Source organism: Desmodus rotundus, chromosome 5 (genome assembly GCF_022682495.2).
Source record: "Desmodus rotundus isolate HL8 chromosome 5, HLdesRot8A.1, whole genome shotgun sequence".
Classification (NCBI taxonomy): domain Eukaryota; kingdom Metazoa; phylum Chordata; class Mammalia; order Chiroptera; family Phyllostomidae; genus Desmodus; species Desmodus rotundus.
The window spans coordinates 94742044-94760188 of NC_071391.1; the positions used below are offsets into that span (position 1 = coordinate 94742044).

The 18145-nt window shown below is 38.1% G+C and overlaps 1 protein-coding gene across 4 annotated transcripts in view; it reads left to right on the forward strand.

The window, feature by feature from the left end:
* The first annotated feature begins 14604 nt into the window (after positions 1 to 14604).
* SLC9A4 (solute carrier family 9 member A4) overlaps positions 14605 to 18145 on the forward strand; it is an 88784-nt gene continuing 85243 nt past the window's right edge. For 2 of the 4 annotated variants that reach the window (XR_006657019.3, XM_024571884.4), the window contains exon 1: positions 14608 to 15395. Coding sequence is in view for 3 of the 4 variants with exons in the window: in XM_024571884.4 (XP_024427652.1) it covers positions 15053 to 15395 (343 nt within the window). In the remaining variant the exon portion in view is untranslated. Of the gene's footprint in view, positions 15396 to 18145 lie in introns of all 4 variants that reach the window. The other 2 variants (XM_053924294.2, XM_045204761.3) reach the window with 2 other exon arrangements.

An 18145-nucleotide genomic window follows, 5' to 3' on the forward strand; every position in this document is an offset into this window, starting at 1 on the left:
CATGGTACAACCGGCAAATGAACCCACAACCCAGGCTTGTGCCCTGACCAGGAATCAACCCTGCAACCTCTGGTTTTCAGGACGATGCCCAAACCAACTGAGCCACACCAGCTAGGGCTGAAATGATCTCTCAATGGTGGAATACTCTTTCTTCTACCTGATATCAAACTGCTAGCTCCTTCTGTTTGAAGCATTCTGGCTGGTTGTTTGGACAACCTCCTTCCCAATCCCTTTGCTGCTATTGGTGAATCCTATGCAGGTTTGCCTTCTCTGGATGTCCCTGCCCCATGCAGTGAAGCCATTATGGTCGATTTTTTCCATGTGATTCACCTGACTCATGGAGAATCAGATGACCCTTTCTCCACCACTATGCCCATTGTTTCTCCTTGTGCTTGCTTTCACATTGCAGTTGTTCTTGCTATCTCCCACTGTCAGTGATATTAGGATCCAGAATGATCTTTGAATCCTAAATGAAAAATGTCAAACTCTCCCAAGAATTGTTTTTTTACTCTTTACATCCCAACTCTATGGGCACTGTGGGGATGATAAATCTTCACCTCTGTAAACCTTCAGCCACGGGGTGAAACGTCTGTCTTCCCACTGGCAGAAAAACTCCATCTTTATGATTTATTCTTGGAGCTCTCTTACTGGTGATAATGGCTGGATTGCCTCCTATATAGGTTGCTAGGGGATGTGACTTGACAGTTTGGCTACCCTTAGCAAGTCTTGCAATGGTTTTGTCCAACATCTCTCTTTGGACTAAGAGAGCATTCATCACTCACAGTCCTTAAATTTGTGACCTGCTAAAATTCAGAGTCAACTGGAAAAGCCCCATTTAACATCTTGTTGCACCTGCCCCCAGGTAAGTTTCTTTGCCATTTTAAAAACCAATTATGTAAAGGCAAATATCTGGTGAGATTTTTGCACATTTAAATATAATATACAAGGGGGGACCCTCCCAAAATACTAAATTATCTTTTGGAGGGCAGGCCCCTTGTAGTGCAAGCTTCCCCTGCTAGGTCAGTGTTCTAGGAACCCATATGTATCAGTGTACCAGCTGACTTTGTAGGGAGAGGCTGTGGTTTGGCTTCAGTGAATTTTTTTGGAAGACCCTTTAAAGGCTTTTGCCCATTTCATGACCAGTTATTTACAAGTGCACTTGTCACACCACGCTGAGTGTTCAGCAGTTTTGGGGCAAATATGGCATGAGCCCCGTGCCCCACCCTCCTTATTTACCCAATTTTGCCCAGAGTGACTTTTTTTTTTCCTAGATGAAAAATGTCCTCAGAGGGAAATGTTTTGCCGATGTGGAAGAGGTGAAACAAAAAATGGCAGAAACATAAAAAGACAACAAAATCAAGTTCAAAAACTATTTTGAGCAGTGGAAAAATGTCTTGATAGGTTTATTGCATCTAATGGAGAGTTCTTTGAAGGTGACTAAAGTTTAAACATCTAGGAATAAACACACAATTTTGTATAAATAAATTCTGTGGTTTTTTTGAAGTCTGCACCCCCCCCCCTCTCTAAAGTGGCTATTCTTACTTACCTTTCTAATCTGGCTCATTTCATGTCTAGGAGTTTTTCATAAACCTCTACAACTGTAACTGGATTATTGAACATGTTGAACTTACTGAGATATCTGCAGAAAGTGTCTTTATTATTCTCCCACCATTGCCTCATCACATTCTCTATGGTTTTATTCATATCTCCAGATCTGATCCCATAGAAAGATATTTAAAAATCAACCATTCAGCCCTGGATGGTGTCATTCAGTGGGTTGAGCATGGGCTGAGAACCACAGGGTCATAAGTTTGATTCCCAGTCAGGGCACATGCCTGGGTTGCAGGCTGGGTCTCTGGTGGGGGCCACATGAGAGGAAACCACACATTGATGTTTCTCTCCCTCTCTTTCTACATCCTTTCCCCTCTCTCTAAAAATAAATAAATAAAATATTTTTACAAATCAACAATTCAACTAAGAATGGGTGACCACTCATGCGATTGTTCCTGGAGTATAATTAGAGCTTACTGCAGAGGTGTGGTGGAGAAAATGCTATGGTTCACCAAAAATTATTTTATTTTTCTGAACACACAAGATGATGTTTTTTCCTAGTCCCCTTTGTAGTTGGTTGGGGACATGTGACAGTTTTTTTCTAAAAAGGTGAATGGAAGTGATACATGATTTCTAGAGTGAGGCCATTAAGTGAAAGTATAACATTTCCATTCTCTTCCCCTGCCATTTTGATCTTGGAAGCCGCACGTTTGAGATGGCTTTGCTATGTGATAAAGTAGGGATTCCTGACTAATAAAATATAGGCACCTTTTCTCTTCTTTTTAACATCTCAGAGCACTCAGAGTGTTTTGCCATCTGAAATTGTCATGATATTCAGAGTTAAAGAAAATTATATTCCGTTTTCTTTTGGTGGGAAGAGATCTGACTTCCCTTCATGTTCCTTTGTCTCATTGCTTTCCCCTATGCTTTCTCCCTTTACCTTCTTATTCTGAACTATGTTTCTGTGGCAGAGTAATTCAGTTAATAATTGTTAAATTGAACTGAGTTCTGGGGCTGTACTTTATAAACTGCCACATAAGTGAAGATCCTGATGAAGAAATCTATCCAACTGACCTCCAGATTTATACAAGAAGTATTTACAACTTTTGTAACAGCAGCTCTAACACTTTCCCAAGCCTTTCTTTTTTCTCTTTCTTCTCTTAAAATTAAGAAAGTGCCTCTTCTCTGTTGTTGGGTAAGTAGAAGTATAGATATTTCTTAATGGGAATAGAAAATACTAAAATCACATCCCTTAATGCATTTCTCAGTAAAATGGAATCTATTATGGGTGTGTGGATGTGGGTAGCTGTTGCAAGTGGGCTTAATTGATGGAAGAGATCACATTCATCCACCCCATATCTTCCGTCTCCTTCACCCCCCACCCCCGCCCACACACAGAGTGTGTGCATGCACACGGACACTGAAATCAATGGAATGCAGTTGGCTGCACCAGACGGAGCACGTACAGCATATTTTGTAGTTGGTCTCACTGGCTTTTTAGCTTCCTATTGGTCCCAGAGTCAGTCACTTTTTCTGTGCAATGAGATTCCTGTAAGAGTTGTCAAAATTGCCCCACTAGTCTTAATCCTCAGAGTTTATGTCACTGTTTTGCATGAAATTGCACTAACATTCTATGTTAATGATTTCTGTTTAAGGGATTTACAAATCTTGTGTGTTCCCAGTTTTTGAACCAAATTCAACATTGGTTAGGTCACAGCCCTGAGTGAGGAGGAAGCAGAAAATGCCTAGACCCCTGAATTTTACCCCTGTCCTTGCTTTCTTGTGTTCCATAATATATTTTTCTGTCTTGCAGAAAACACCCTGCCTCTGATTAAAATACCTCTTAGCTGAGTGGTTTAATAATGACTTTGGGCTAAAACTAATTGCACAAATTCACTAACCTACAATAAGACATGATCCAAATGGATTAAGGACTTGAACATAAGATCTGAAACCATAAACCTCTTAGAAGAAAACATAGGTGGTAAACTCCTTGATATTAGTCTTGGCAATGATATTTTGAATTTGACACCAAAAGAAAATGAAAGCAAAAATAAACAAGTGGAACTATATCAAATTAGAAAGTTTCTGCACAGCAAAATAGACCATCAACAAAATGGAAATATAACATATGAAATAGTAGAAAATAATTGTAAATTACATATCTGATGAACACTTAGTGTCCAAAATAACTTATATAATTCAATACCAATATAACAAACAAGGCAACAAAAAAATGGGCAGAAGACCTGGATAGACATTTATCCAGGGAAGAATATAGATAGCTAACAAGTACTTGAAAAGTGCTTGACATCACTAATCATCAGAGAAATGCAAATCAAAACCATAATGAAATATCATCTCACACCTGTCAGAAAGCCATTATCAAAAAGTCAACAAAAAATGACTTGGTGAGGATGTGCAGAAAAAGGAACCCTTGTGCGCTATTGGTGATAATGTAAATTGGTGCAGCCACTATGGAAAACAGAGTAGAGTTTCCACAAAAAATTAAAAATATAACTACCATATGATCCAGCAATTCCACTTTCGGCTATGTGTTTGAAAGAAACAAAAAAACATTAACTTGGAAAGATGTATGAACCCCACACCCACTGTAGCATTATTCACAATAACGAAGCCATGGAAGCAACCTGTGTCATGATATAGACATAGATGGTATAGATATAGATATAGATACAGATATATGTATATGTATAGATATGTAGATATAGATATTAAAACAGATAGAGATAATATAATATTCAGTCATAGAAAAGAAGAAATTGCCATTTGTTAAAACATGGATGGACCTTTAGGATATTATGCTAAGTTAAATAAGTCAGACCAAGAAAGTTAAACGACATATGATCTCATTTGTACTTGACATCTTTAAAAAAATAAACAAGAACAACAAAAGCGAAAACACAGATTTATAGATACAGAGAAAAAATTGGTGGTTCCTAGAGGTAGAGGATAGAAATTGGATGAAATGGGTTAAGGTGTTTAAAAGGTACACACTTCCAGTTATAAAATAAATAAGTCCTGGGGATGAAAGGTACAGCATAATGACTACAGTTAATAATAGTGTATTGTATATTTGAATGTTTCTAAAAGAGTAAATCTTAAAAATTCTTATCACATGAAAAAACATTTAATTGTGTGTGGTGATGGATGCTAACTAGATTTATTGAAGTGATCACTTAGCAACATGTACAAATATTGAATCATTATGTTGTACACCTGAAAATAATGTTATACATCAATTATATATAAATAAAAGAAAGATAAATTAAAAAAAAAAGATTATCCCATCCAAGTTGCTTTAATTATCCAAAAGCTACCTCACTGTAAGAGACTTTCTCTTTTACCTGAGATAAGGGCTTGGAAAATACCCCAGAAACAGATCTTTTATTCTACCTTAAAAGCACCCATTATCCTCCCACTTCCAAACTCATATATTTCTGGAACTATACATATTATGCTACCCTGGCTTTTTATATCCACTTTTCACAAATTATCTCTTTTAAACTTTGTTTTTCCCTTGAGAAATCTGCTCTCATTTCTCTGTCTTGGAGGGAAGGAAGAAATCAACTTCTGAAGCAGGGGAAACATTGTCTCCTGGGCCACGGAGTTTCAGGACAGCAGTTGTGGGTAGCTGAGGCCAGCAGGACATCCAGTCCATGCAGAGAAAGTAGAAATTTTATCCAGGTCCTGACTTTCCTAAAGGATGGGGGAAAGATTAGATGTGGAGCTTTGGAAGTGACTTCTTTCCTTCTGAGACTCTCTGGAAGATTGGTTTGCTACAGGAATGTCTCTAAACTTCTGCTTCAACAGTCACCTGGCTGGTGAGCTACTGGGTGGTTTCTTCAGTTTTGTGGTAAAGGATTACGCAATGAGTGGTCAGTTTCAGTGATTTAATATAGAATGGCCTTGGGAGAATCTGTCTAGCACTTCATCAAAAATCTTCCTTTTCTTAAAGGCTGAGAGTCTTGACTGTTATATCACTATGGGGTACAAATTTTTTCTTGTAACAAAACAACACATCTCAGATATCCAGAGCTACCTGAGGAAGCCTTTTAGATGAAGGATATTTATGAACAGGCTCTTTTGTGCTAATAGAGGACATTAGAAGTTTAGAAGAAGTTTAGAAGTTTAAAAGAAAACTGAAGCCCTTCCAGTTGAGACAGCAAAAAGAGCAAATTCTATTACAGGAACAATTAGCTTCATCACAGGAAGTCAGGAACTAGGCAGAGGCAAAACTCTTCCTAAAGGTTTCTTCTATGGACTAAATTGTCTCCTCTCAAAATTCACATGTTGAAGCTTTAACCTCCAATGTGACTGTATTTAGGGACAGGGTGTTTAGGAGGTAATTAAGATTAAGTGAAGTCATAAGGGTGGGACCCTGATCCAATAGGATTAGTACCCTTGTAAGAGGAAACACTAGAGATATCACTCTTTCCTGTGTGTACACACAGAAGAAAGACTGTGTGAGGTCACAGCAAAGGCAACCACCTAGAAGTCAGAAAGAGAGCTCTCACCATAAATTTAATTATCTATCACCATGATCTTGGACTTCCCAGCCTCCAAATCTGTGGAAAAATATATTTCTGTTGTTTAAGTGACCTGATCTATGGCATTTAGTTATGGCAGCCCAAGTCGACTAATATAGTGTCCAAACTCAGGCATTTGGTGTTGGAGATGATGTGAAACAGGAGGAAGTTTTGAAGGGGGTAAAGATTTACCTGGATTGAATCACAGAAAATGGGAGTTGGTTTACTGCAAGTGGTTTCCTTGACAATGAACTATTGAAAAGAGATCACGGTTGTGCTTTCTTCACGCCATCCATGTTCTTGAAGTCCAATTAGAAAGAAAGGTTGGAAACCTCCTCTGGCCCACAATATTTTTCCACACTTCACTTTCTTATACCTGTCACTTACATTTAACCAACTGCTTTAGTAGCTACCAGTAATTCTCTTGCACCAAAAGAAGCAACCTTCCCTGTGGCGGCACATGTTCTCTACCCAGGGTAGTGAGAACCAGTGTTCTTCCAAATGCATTATCAAAATCACCCTAAGGGAATAGGAATTTTGTTGATGGAAGAAAGAAAAGAAGAATTTCAGAGAGAGGAAATGAATAACAAGCCTATTAAGCATTCCTAGAACAAGTGATGGTAGTGAAAGGGGGACAGGGATGTCAGTCCCTGGGAGGGACAGGAAAGAATATGGAAGTTACAGTTGCTAGCCCAATCACATAGGTCTGGACTTGACTAGCCTTATGACTCATTTTCAGAGTGTGGTGACTGGTGATAATGTGGGTAAGTAGGATAAGATTATATATTTCATTTTAATTAGGTAATTATCTTACTTCAGCCACCCAATTCATTAATGTAGGATGTATTATGGACAAGAATTTTCTTAGGCATTAGACTGACTACAAAGGGATTCTACGTATATAAAGTTTATAATATTTTTGAAATAAAATGAATCTAACACTCCTCTAGTGTCTGCTATGTACTAAGCATTTTCCCTTCTGTTATATATATGTGCCACTCAATCTTCTAAAATTTTTTTTATATAGACATCATCCTCATCATCATAATATTCATCATCTTGATAGATAAGACAGCTGAGGCTTGGAGGTGTTTAAGACATGCCCAAGATCACACAACTTGAAGTTTATCCCCTATACAAAACTCTTATTTCCCTATGGAAGTTATCACATTAGACTTGTAAGATCATAACAACCATGATCTGGTTTGGAGATTTGTCCCATTCCAAAGCTCACATTCATGTCCACCATACCATTGTGGTACCTATCTTCTCCTTCCTGTATTAGGCAGTCTCCCAGAGTTAATTACACTCTCCAGTAAGCTCCTGTTTCTCTCTGAGAAGCAGCAGACTTTGGGAGCAAGAATGGGATTCGGCTTTTCTGTCCTGAAAGACAGGGTCAAATCTCTTGATTTCACTCCAGCTTGGGATGCAGACTTTCAATTTAAGGGCATGATATGCCAGAACTCAATTCAAGGCCATCCAGCTTAATTGCTAGCTATGGGCTTGGAAAGCAAACCATGTTTCTGGACAGTACTGACCAATTTTCTCTCACTGTTTTCTTCTTTCTAAATAAAGAATAGGAATTTGAGTCTGTACAAATTAACAAGAGTTCAGGGGCAAGCAACAGATACTTGATTCCCAGAAGTGCTACGCGAATGCTGATAGTCAATTATTGCCACACACTGTGAGAAGGAGGGAAATTTGTGCTGATAATTTTGTTTAAAACTGTTCTGAGAGAGTTGATTTTCTAATTCATCATGTGCAGGCACAGAAGAGCCAGCTTTGCTCTTGTTTCTACTGGAGCTTTTCTAAGGCAAAAATTGCCTTTGGGAAACTGAAGATAAAAAGGGAAGAAAACCAAACCCCCAAACTCTTTCTTCCAGCTGTGCACAGCTAAAGCCCTGGATGATGGGAGATCCCCCTGCTGGGTGTACCCCCTTCAATTAGTCTCATGAGGGTGGACTGGGTACAGTCACTGGAATTATAAGGGACACACTCAGGAGAGAATGCCAGTCCTTCTTCCCATCACTGGACTCTATGAGTAGTTGGGTTTCCAAGAGCAGATGACAAGGATCACAGGATTTTGAGGATCTGGCACCAAAAAGGGTCAGAACAAACCAGGCTTCTAACGCCAATATAATTTTCTGGATAATTAGATCAAAAGCTTCAGGTTATTCAGTAGTTTACTACTGACCTAAAATTCCAGAGTAACTCCTTTAATTATCTGCTATGCAAGCAAAAATTGGGTTTTATTTTTCCTTAACATTGCAAATCTCTTTTTCTGTATACAACTATAGGCAGGTAAGTGTCCAGTATCTTTTGGTACCATGATGCCTCATCAATTGATCTTTCTCAAGGAATTAACTTAACTAATAACTATAATTTGGATTTTATTACAATGTAAGAACATCAGGAAGAATTTGTTTCAATTAAACTATGAGGATCTAACCCCTCATATCAACTCCTTCTTATCAATTGCTCTGTCTGCATCTTCTTGGTTCTAGTCAGGGAAACCTGCACAACCCAAAATACATTTTTGAAACATCATATTCTCTTTCTGGAACATCTTTTCTTTCCTATTATGCCCAGAACATATGACAGAAAAGTTTTCATGTTTGTTGAATGAATGAAGAAAAGCCCTCATGCTCATCATTCTAACTTCTCCCCCATTTCTTAAACAAATTCTTACTTAGGGTTTATGTGCCAGAAACTGTTCTAAGTGCTTTATACATATAAAGTCATTTAATGTTCAAAAATACTTTTGTGTTTATTTTCCTTACATTATAAGTAAATAAATCAAAGCATAGAAAGCTAAGTACCTTTCCCAAGGTCACAGAGCCAGTAAATAGTAGAGCTGGATTTGAACCCAGGCCTGCTGCCTCTAGAACCTGTGTTCTTAACCTCTTGATTGTATTGTCTCATCAAAAAGCTTTCTCAAGATACAGCTTTTCCAACAGGACTTATTAGCTTGTCTTCCTTATTTTTGACATTTAGGAGGAAAAGGGTTTCCTGTGAGACTTTGAAGAAGGAATTTAATGTACTTATTGAGGAAATCAGATTGTGTAAAAACTGAGGCTGGTGGTAAAACTTTTCATTTCAACACCTGTAAATCCAGGGCAGTCACTTTGCGCCAGGCACTGTGCTGTTCATGGCAAACTCGAAAATGGTCATGACAGCCCCTGCTTTGATATCTGCTGGGAGGAGAGAGTTTAACTTAAGTCCAAGGAGAAATCCTCTTCCAAGTGGAAGAAAATGAAATGTTTCTTTCCTGAGTTCCGAAGAACCAGGACACATTACTCAGACCAAGGGCAGTGGTAGATAGAATTGAGCTACTCCAATCAAAAGGAGCTGCATTTACAATTATTCAGGTTTGAAAAGAGGATGTAAGGATTCTCCCAGGAAATGTAAGTGGTTTTGAACAAGTGGAGCTGTAAATATAGTAAGTGGTTAGAACCTGCAGGCCACTTGAATTGTGCTGACGAATGGATCAAAAAGAGGGTCCATTTTTTGTTTTTTGCTTTTTTTCTAGAACTGGTTTGTGTGCCACCACATCTCTTGGCTCCAGGATTCACGGCTTCATCTGCATGGGCTTTGACCACATGCTCTGTCTGATATAACCTTGCTTCTCCCACATCAGATGGGTCTTCTTAGGTAGATGTCCAAGAGTCAGCTTATGAATATCTGTTGTTGGAACATGGCTTCTCCCCCAGGAGGTGGACAATGGTCCTAAGAAGCTAGAATGCTCAGGACTTCTCCATGTGCACTGAGGTCATTTTTCACGCAAGGCCTATAGCTCATTTTCCAATTCTGGGCCTGTGGGCTATAGTGTACTAGGGGGATTCCAATTTAAACCATCATTTCCCCCTACATCTCTAGCTCTGGCTTTCAAACAATTATTTAACGATGAATTGTAATTTCTCTATTGTCTTCTGCTGTAGCATTATCAATGGCTCTTGCAGGCTGCTGGACCTCAGAAGGCTGTGGCTGTTCTTTCTGCTTCCAGGCCAATATGAAGCTCTGCAGTGCAAGGTGTGAGATCTGGCTTCCCAGGAAGTATCTTGTTAATATATCTGAAAGTATAAGGGAGTCAGTATCCTATAAGGCAAAAGTGGGTGGACCAATAAGAGATTGGAGATGGGAAGAACCCTTTCTCTTTCTTCTCATCAACCTTCTAAAGCATGGTGATTCAACGTGGCTTTCTGGAAGATATCCTATGTGACCAAACAACCAATTATATTTTCTTGTGAAGATATGATTGAGTCATAACCAATTTGTTCCCTGTCTTGCCTCAGTTCTTAGTTTTTTTTTAATTAATTAATTTATTTTCAGACAGAAGGAAAGGGAGGGATAAAGAGAGGGAGAGAAACATCAATGTGTGGTTGCTTCTTGAGTGCCCCCTACTGGGGATCTAGCCCACAGCCCAGGCATGTGCTCTGACTGGAAATTGAATCAGCGACCTTTTCGTTCCAAGGCCAATGCTCAATCCACTGAGCCACACCAGCTGGGGCTCATGTCTTAGTTTTTAAACAGCTTTATTAAGATATGATACCATATGATTCGCCCATTTAAATACTATACAATTCACCCATTTAAAGTGCAAAATTCAGTGGTTTTTCCTATGCTCACAGAATCATGCAATCACAACCATGAATTTAGAATATTCATCAACCCAAAGAAAACCTCATAATCATAGTCATTCTCTACCTCCTCCCCTCACTTTCCTCATCCTCCAGATCTAGACAGCTTATCTACTTTCTCTTGCTACAGATTTGTTATTCTGAACATGTAATATAGAGTTTTATAATATGTGGTTTTTGTAATTTCTTTCACTGAGAATAACTCACCATGTTTTTTTCAAGTTCAACCACATTGTGGCACATGTCAACACTTCCTTTAATGTATGGATATTTCATGTTCTATTTGTTCAATGAAAAAGTGATGGGCATTTGGATTGTTTTTACTTTTGGGGCTGTTAGGAATGCTTCTGCTAAAAATATTCATGTACAAGTTTCCAAGTGAATATATGTTTTCGTTTCTGTTGGGTGTGTATATATCTAGGAGTGGAATTGCTGGTTTGTGTGTAATTCTTTGTTTAATATATGGAGGATCAGCCAAACTGTTCCATTTTAGATTTCCACTAACATTTTAGAATCCCACCATATTCTTGCTATTATTTTAAGTATATTTGATTATGCTATTGCAGTTGTCCCATTTTTTCTCCCCTTTATGCCTTCCACCCTTCACCCCCTCCCTCCAGCATGCTCCCCTTAGTTCACGTCCATGGGTCATTCATAGAAGTTCTTTGGCTTCTCCATTTCCTGTACTATTCTTAACCTTCCCCTGTCTATTTTGTGCCTACCAATTATGCTTCTTATTCCCTGTACCTTTTTTTCCCCGTTTGCCTCCCAACTCTTCCCACTGATAATCCTCCATGTGATTTCCACTTCTGTGATTCTGTTCCTGTTCTAGCTATTTGCTTAGTTTGTTTTTGTCTTTGTTTTTGTTTTAGGTTCAGTTGTTGCTAGTTGCAAGTTTGTTATCATTTCACTGTTCATAGTTTTGATATTTTTCTTTTTCTTAGATAAGTCCCTTTAACATTTCATATAATAAGGGCTTGGTGATGATGAACTGCTTTAACTTGACCTTATCTGGGAAGCACTTTATCTGCCCTTCCTTTCTAAATGATGGCTTTGCTGGATACAGTAATCTAAGTTGTAAATCCTTGTTTTTTCATGAATTTAAATACTTCTTTCCAACCCCTTCTTGCCTGTAAGTTTTCTTTTGAGAAATCAGCTGATAGTCTTATGGAAACTCCTTTGTAGGTAATTGTCTCCTTTTCTCTTGCTGCTTTTAGGATTCTGTCCTTATCTTTAATCTTAGGTAATTTAATTATGAAGTATCTGGGTGTGTTTCTCCTTGGATCTGACTTCTGTGGGACTCTCTGAGCTTGCTGGACTTGCATGTCTAGTTCCTTCACCAGACTGGAGAAGTTTTCCTTCATAATTTTTTCAAATAAGTATTCAATTTCTTGGTCTCCCTTTTCTCCTTCTGGCACCCCTATGATTTGGATATTGGAACATTTAAAGTTGTCCCAGAGGTTCCTGAGCCTCTCCTCATTTTTTAAAAATTCTTGTTTCTTCATTCTGTTCTGGTTGAATGTTTATTTCTTCCTTCTGCTCCAAACCATTGATTTTAGTCCTGGCTTCCTACCCATTGCTGTTGGTTTCCTGTATATTAGTCTTTATTTCACCTGTATAGCCATCACTTCTTCCTCTATTTTGTGACCATACTCAATCATTTCTACTAGCATCCTGATTACCAGTGTTTTGAACTCTGCATCTGAGATGTTGGTTATTTCCTCATCACTTAGTTCTTTTCCTGGAGTTTTGATCTGTTCTTTCATTTGGGCCATATTGCTTTGTCTCAGTAGACCTGTTACATTGTAAGGGGAAGAGCTTTAGGTATTCACCAGGGGTGGTGTAGGCAACCCACTTTGCTGGGTTGTGGCACTGTATGTGGGGGAGGTGTCAGAAAGAGAACATTGCTGCTTGGTGGGCTTTTGCCCCCCTTTTCAGTCACTTGCCCCTGCTCACCACAAAGTGGACTGTGCCTTTTCAGGGGCTGATTCCCAGATGGGTGGGTTTATGTATGTTCTAGGATCCCATGGGCCTCTCCAACAGATTCTCCTGTGAGACTGGGAGTTTCTCCCGCCGCTGCAACCCTACCAGTTTTTATAGACAGAAGTTTTGAGGTTTTAGTTTCTCTTACTGGAACACTGGGTTGCACAGTCTGCCTCGCTCCCCAGTTGTTCCTCCCAGCCTTTCCACATGAGAATGTGTGATATCCTGATCTTCCAGCCACTGTCTTGTTGCACATACTGGCTTCCCCATTTTCCTCTTTCTGCCCCTCCTCCAGTCTGAATGAATGTTTCTTTAACTCCTTGGTTATCAGACTTCCATACAGCTTGATTTTCTGGCACTTTTGGTTGTTTTTTGTTTTTAAATTAGTTGTTTTCCTTCTTTTGGTTGTGTGAGGATTCAAAGCATATATACCTGCACCTCCATCTTGACTGGAAGCCTTGAATTATATTCCACCATTATTGATAAGATTTCTTATTACCTATATTTTTTTCATTTGTTTTGTTTGCTGCTTTAGCATTCTTGTGAGTGTGATGTGATATCTCACTGCAGTTTTGATTTGCATCTCTCTAATGATGAATGATGGGCTTTTTGTGTATTTTTTTGAGAAATGTCTTTTTAGATGTTTTTGCCCATTTTTAATTGGGCTATTTATCTTTTGATTATTGAGTAGTAAGAGTTCTTTATATTCCAAGATATAAGTCCCTATCATATATGTGATTTACAAATATTTTTTTTCCGTTCTGTGGGTTTTTTCTTTTTTTTTTACTTCCTTTATAATATAGTTTGGATAAAAAAGTTTTTAATTTTAATAAAGTCCAACTCATTGATTTTTTCCTTTTATTGGTTGTGGTTTTGGTGCATATGAGAGGAGGCTTTGCCTAATCCATAGTGCTTTAATTTTATTATCTTGCTAAGAAATTGCAGCTAGATGCTAGCCCTCCTTAACTCTTCTTGCCTCAAATCTCTAATGGTCTTTGTCAAATCTGTTGAAGGGAAATTATTTACACTGACTAATATCAACTGAGAAAAATTTACAAATCATCCTCCAGTTTGACATAAAGTGATGCTGAGAGAGTGAATGTGAATAATAATTCTCATTTTCTGTTGGGCACTATTTGTCATTGCAATAGAGTTTTTATTTCTCATATAGAATAAGAAATGTGATTAAAATAATAAAAACTAATATTTATTAAGTGCCAAATAGTATATATATTTTATTGATACTCTTAGTCACTTGATGAGGTAGCTATTATCTTCCCCCTTTACATGTAAGGCCACTTTGAAAAGTAAGTAATTGGCCAAGGTCACCTGGCTAGATGTAGAACTAGGAGTAGAACCATAGAATCCATCTCAATATGCTTTCATAAACTCTCTTGTACTGCTTCTTTGGAACAAATAGTCCTTAATAACAAAATCCTTTAAACAGAAAATTTTGGATGTGCCATGGAGCTTTTGAAAACTGGGTTTTTACATGTATTTATGGAGCTTGTTCTGCTTATTATTATTTTTTAATACTGTGTAAAGTTTACAAATAACTGGAACTTCATTCTGTCTTTGAATTGTTGCTCAAGGAGTCCAGTAATGTGCTATAACTCCTCCTTCTCCTCTTCCTCCACCTTCCTCATTAATAGAGACTATGTGACACAGTGTACCAGGAAATTCCTGGTATACACCTGTGGTCTGCCATATATTGTTTGCTTTTCTTTACTCTCAAAAGTGCCCTGGTTTAGATGATGATACATAGTGGTTTGTTGTTGAACGTGCCAAGTTGTCCTATTGTGGCTGCCCACTAGGTGTCAGCAGTGTAACCCCTACCCCCGCAACACCAGAGAACCCTCCAGGAAAGTCAAATCAGAGCAAATAATTAAGTGTAGTTCAAGAGTTACACGCAGCCTTGGCCATTCAGAACCAGTGAGAGAGCAGGGGGAGGAGCGAAGGAGCAGGTGCAAAACAAGTAGCACTTTCCTGGGATCTGGTAGAGAGGGGAGGATTCTCTTCCTGGCTGAAAGGACTCCAGTGATACCTGAAATGAGCACCGTGGTGGTGTTGTAATTTTCACTCACAAGACCAAACCAGTGTGCAGCGAAGTGAGGAGACAGCTTTGAATGAAGAGATATTTTTCTCCTTCATAAATTGCTCTTCAAATCACGATCAGGTAAAGGCCCCACAGGTAGCTCCCTGGACTTTAACAAATCTACCGAACAACTGCATTTGAGCCAGAAGCCGAGTTGCCTGAACATGAATCTTTTAAAGAATATTTGAAAACATCTACACTCACAACTCAATGACAGACTCTTACTGGGATGACCCATGGACTGTATGTATATTACTTTTGAGCAAGTGGAGGTTGCTGCTCTTCTGAAACCTACTTACTTCAGAGGTATGGCACACAGGGCAGAAGCAGCCCACAGCATGGGTTTTCAGGTGTTTGTGCCTTTTTGCCATTGGAATTGGTTGCTGTTGCTAGTGGTCCTCAAGAGTTCTGAAGCAACTTCTGTTTTAAACAAATCCACAAATTCTACTGATATTCAGTTTGCTGCTGCCAGCACAGAGCTAGATGTGAAGATAAGTATTTTTACACTGGATTATGAATATGTGCAAATTCCTTATGAGGTCACCCTCTGGATACTTCTAGCATCCCTTGCAAAAATAGGTAAGTCTTCAAACACTGGCTTATGCAAGTTGTTTTCCATCTGAGATATTGTATGTAAAAATGCCTTGTACATTGGGGAGCTAAGTGGATTGTAACTGTTAACTGCTATTACATGAAAAATTATGTTCCCTTGACACAAAGGAAAAGTCTTACAGCTTTTTATACATTCATTTAATGCTTCAGAATTGTGTTTTGAAATTTAAAAGCACACTTTTGGGTCCTGTTTTTTTTTTATTTCTTCTTATTTCAGGATGACAACCATGTGCCATTATTTGACATGTAAAAATCTCAAGATTCTATGCTTTAAAAAATCCTGTAGAGTAAAGCATGTAGACCTCAGAATGATGGCCACTTGGAATTTCAGGAACCACATAATGATTCTTCTGGAAATATTCTTCCTTTATTCTTGGCCACACAGCCAGGGGCTTCATCAATGGCTCCCATTGTTAATTCTTTAAAAGTGGCATGTGCTTCTTGCAAATTGAGAGAAAGCAAGGAACAAGACAATCACAGGAGACTCTATATCCCTCAGTGATGGGATATGGGTCACAGGAGATGATATGTGTCAGTAAGATATTGATTTACAACTGAGCCAAGTGAATCCAGTGGGGCATCTATGCTTTTCTTTGTGAAATAAAGTAAAGTCAGGTTAATGGATTAAATTCTAATCAAGGTTCTTTGTGCCAAAAACCGATGTGATGGTTTACACTCTGTGACTATCTAATTCCTAAGTCCACCCCCTTGTCTCCTTAAAACCAGCTTATTTGAAAGTGAAAAATTGATATAATTATCTCAATTATCATGTATAACATATTATTTGCCTCAGTTATGAAATTTGATAGTTGAGTAAATAAATTGCATTAATACAATCCATGGTACTCATTTCTACTTTACCTCTAGTATGAGTGTGAAATGTGGACTGAGCCACAAGACCTGGCAGTTAATTCCTTGGCATCAGTACTGGGGGCTCTGCCTATTCATCTGACTCCCCATGGGTGTTGGGGTACTAACTCCTTCATAACTGCTATTCATTTTGACCTAGTAAGGTATAAAGATTAAATGGAAATTGTTAGCTTGAAGAACTCTTGTGTGATTTGTCAAATGATTAAATTATATGAAGGACCTCATATTATTTCTAACAAGTGATCAAGTAAAAATGGCTTTCTAAAGCGATAATATTCTGAGTTCAGAGCTAAGGGTCTAACCCTTTTCAGGCAACCACATGGACACTGAGAACATTGAAGGTGATTTTATGTGGATCTTTTGTTTTCCTTTGTAAACAACGCTAGAGATTCTCTCTGCCCTGACTGCCCTTTCCTCTTCACAGTAATTGATGCAGTTGTTCTGGGGGTCAGGGACTGGATCTACCACTCCCTAACTAGTCACTTTGTTTTTCTAAGTCTTAGTTTTTTCATCAGTGAAATTATCTTTAAGAGCTCTGTTTGGTGAAAATATGGATTTTCTAATTGAAAAGAGGCTTATGTTCTATGTCAAGAAACATCTCAATGCAGAAAAGATACATTTTATCTTGGTTTTGTATTAGCATAAAACATAGATTGTTCTTTAAAGGCATCATATGTGCCCAGACTCACTATGTCTAGAAGTTTAGCATGTTGTAGTGGTTTAAATGTTCTTGATTTTCATGTTGATCTAACTCAACATACTTTAGAAAAAGAAAATAAGTAGATTATCAGATGGATCATGTGCATTCAAGTACAATTTCATTTTTGGTAGTCTTTAGAAATTAAGATTATTTTTACATTGTACATGAAAATAAGGCCATGTTTATTGAATGCCAGGTGCTGGCATTCAATAAACATGGTGCCAGGTACTGTGCTTGTAGTTTTACATATGGTGGCTCATTCGCCTGGGGGTGGAGGGAAGACATAAAAACTTTAAGACAAGAAATGTATATAGATTTTTTTAGATTCTCTATTATGAAACTTGAGTCCAAATGTAATTAATAATCATTATTATTACTCATTCTTATATTTAGCCATTCTATCAAGCCACATTTACTGAGCACCCATACAATATGTGGAAATGACCATGGTCCCTGGCCTCAAGAGACTTAGTTTCATAGGAAAGACAGGTGAATGTAGCACTGCCTAGTAGGCTGTCTCACAGAAAAACATCACAACTCCCTCCAATAATTTTTAAAACACCCAATTATGCATGTTGCAAAAGAATAATATTTGGGAACAAAAATAATACAAAGTCACATCAGGCTTTTTTGTTTATCTTTTATTTTGGTTCCATTACTTGTACCTTTATAAAAAGATGTTCCTGAATCATTAGACAGAATGAAAAGGAAGGCTGTCTTTGACTTATAGGTAGGACTTGGCTATTTGTGGCCATTTAAGTTTCAGGCACTGGAACTATAATGTCTCAAAGTGACTGGACTCTATCGTCCATTATAAAAGGGGAGAATAGTTGTGAAACATGAAGCATAGGTATCATTGTCCTTTACTGTACTTTATTTGTAAGTAGGCATGAGGTCTCTATCTCTATTGCTGTGTTAAAGTTGCACTTTAAGCTAAGGTGCACCTTAGCTTAAGACATGTACATGTTGGATTCATTTCAGGAAACTAGATTCTGGGGAGCAGGACCAAAATGGGGAGACACAGGGCCTGATAAAATTACATTATATTATCTTCCACTTCTTTTACATTTTAAAAAGTTCAATGTGGTTAAAATAAGCAGTACAAGATGAATATGAAAAAGGGGGAGGAGGAAGGAAGAAGAGGAGA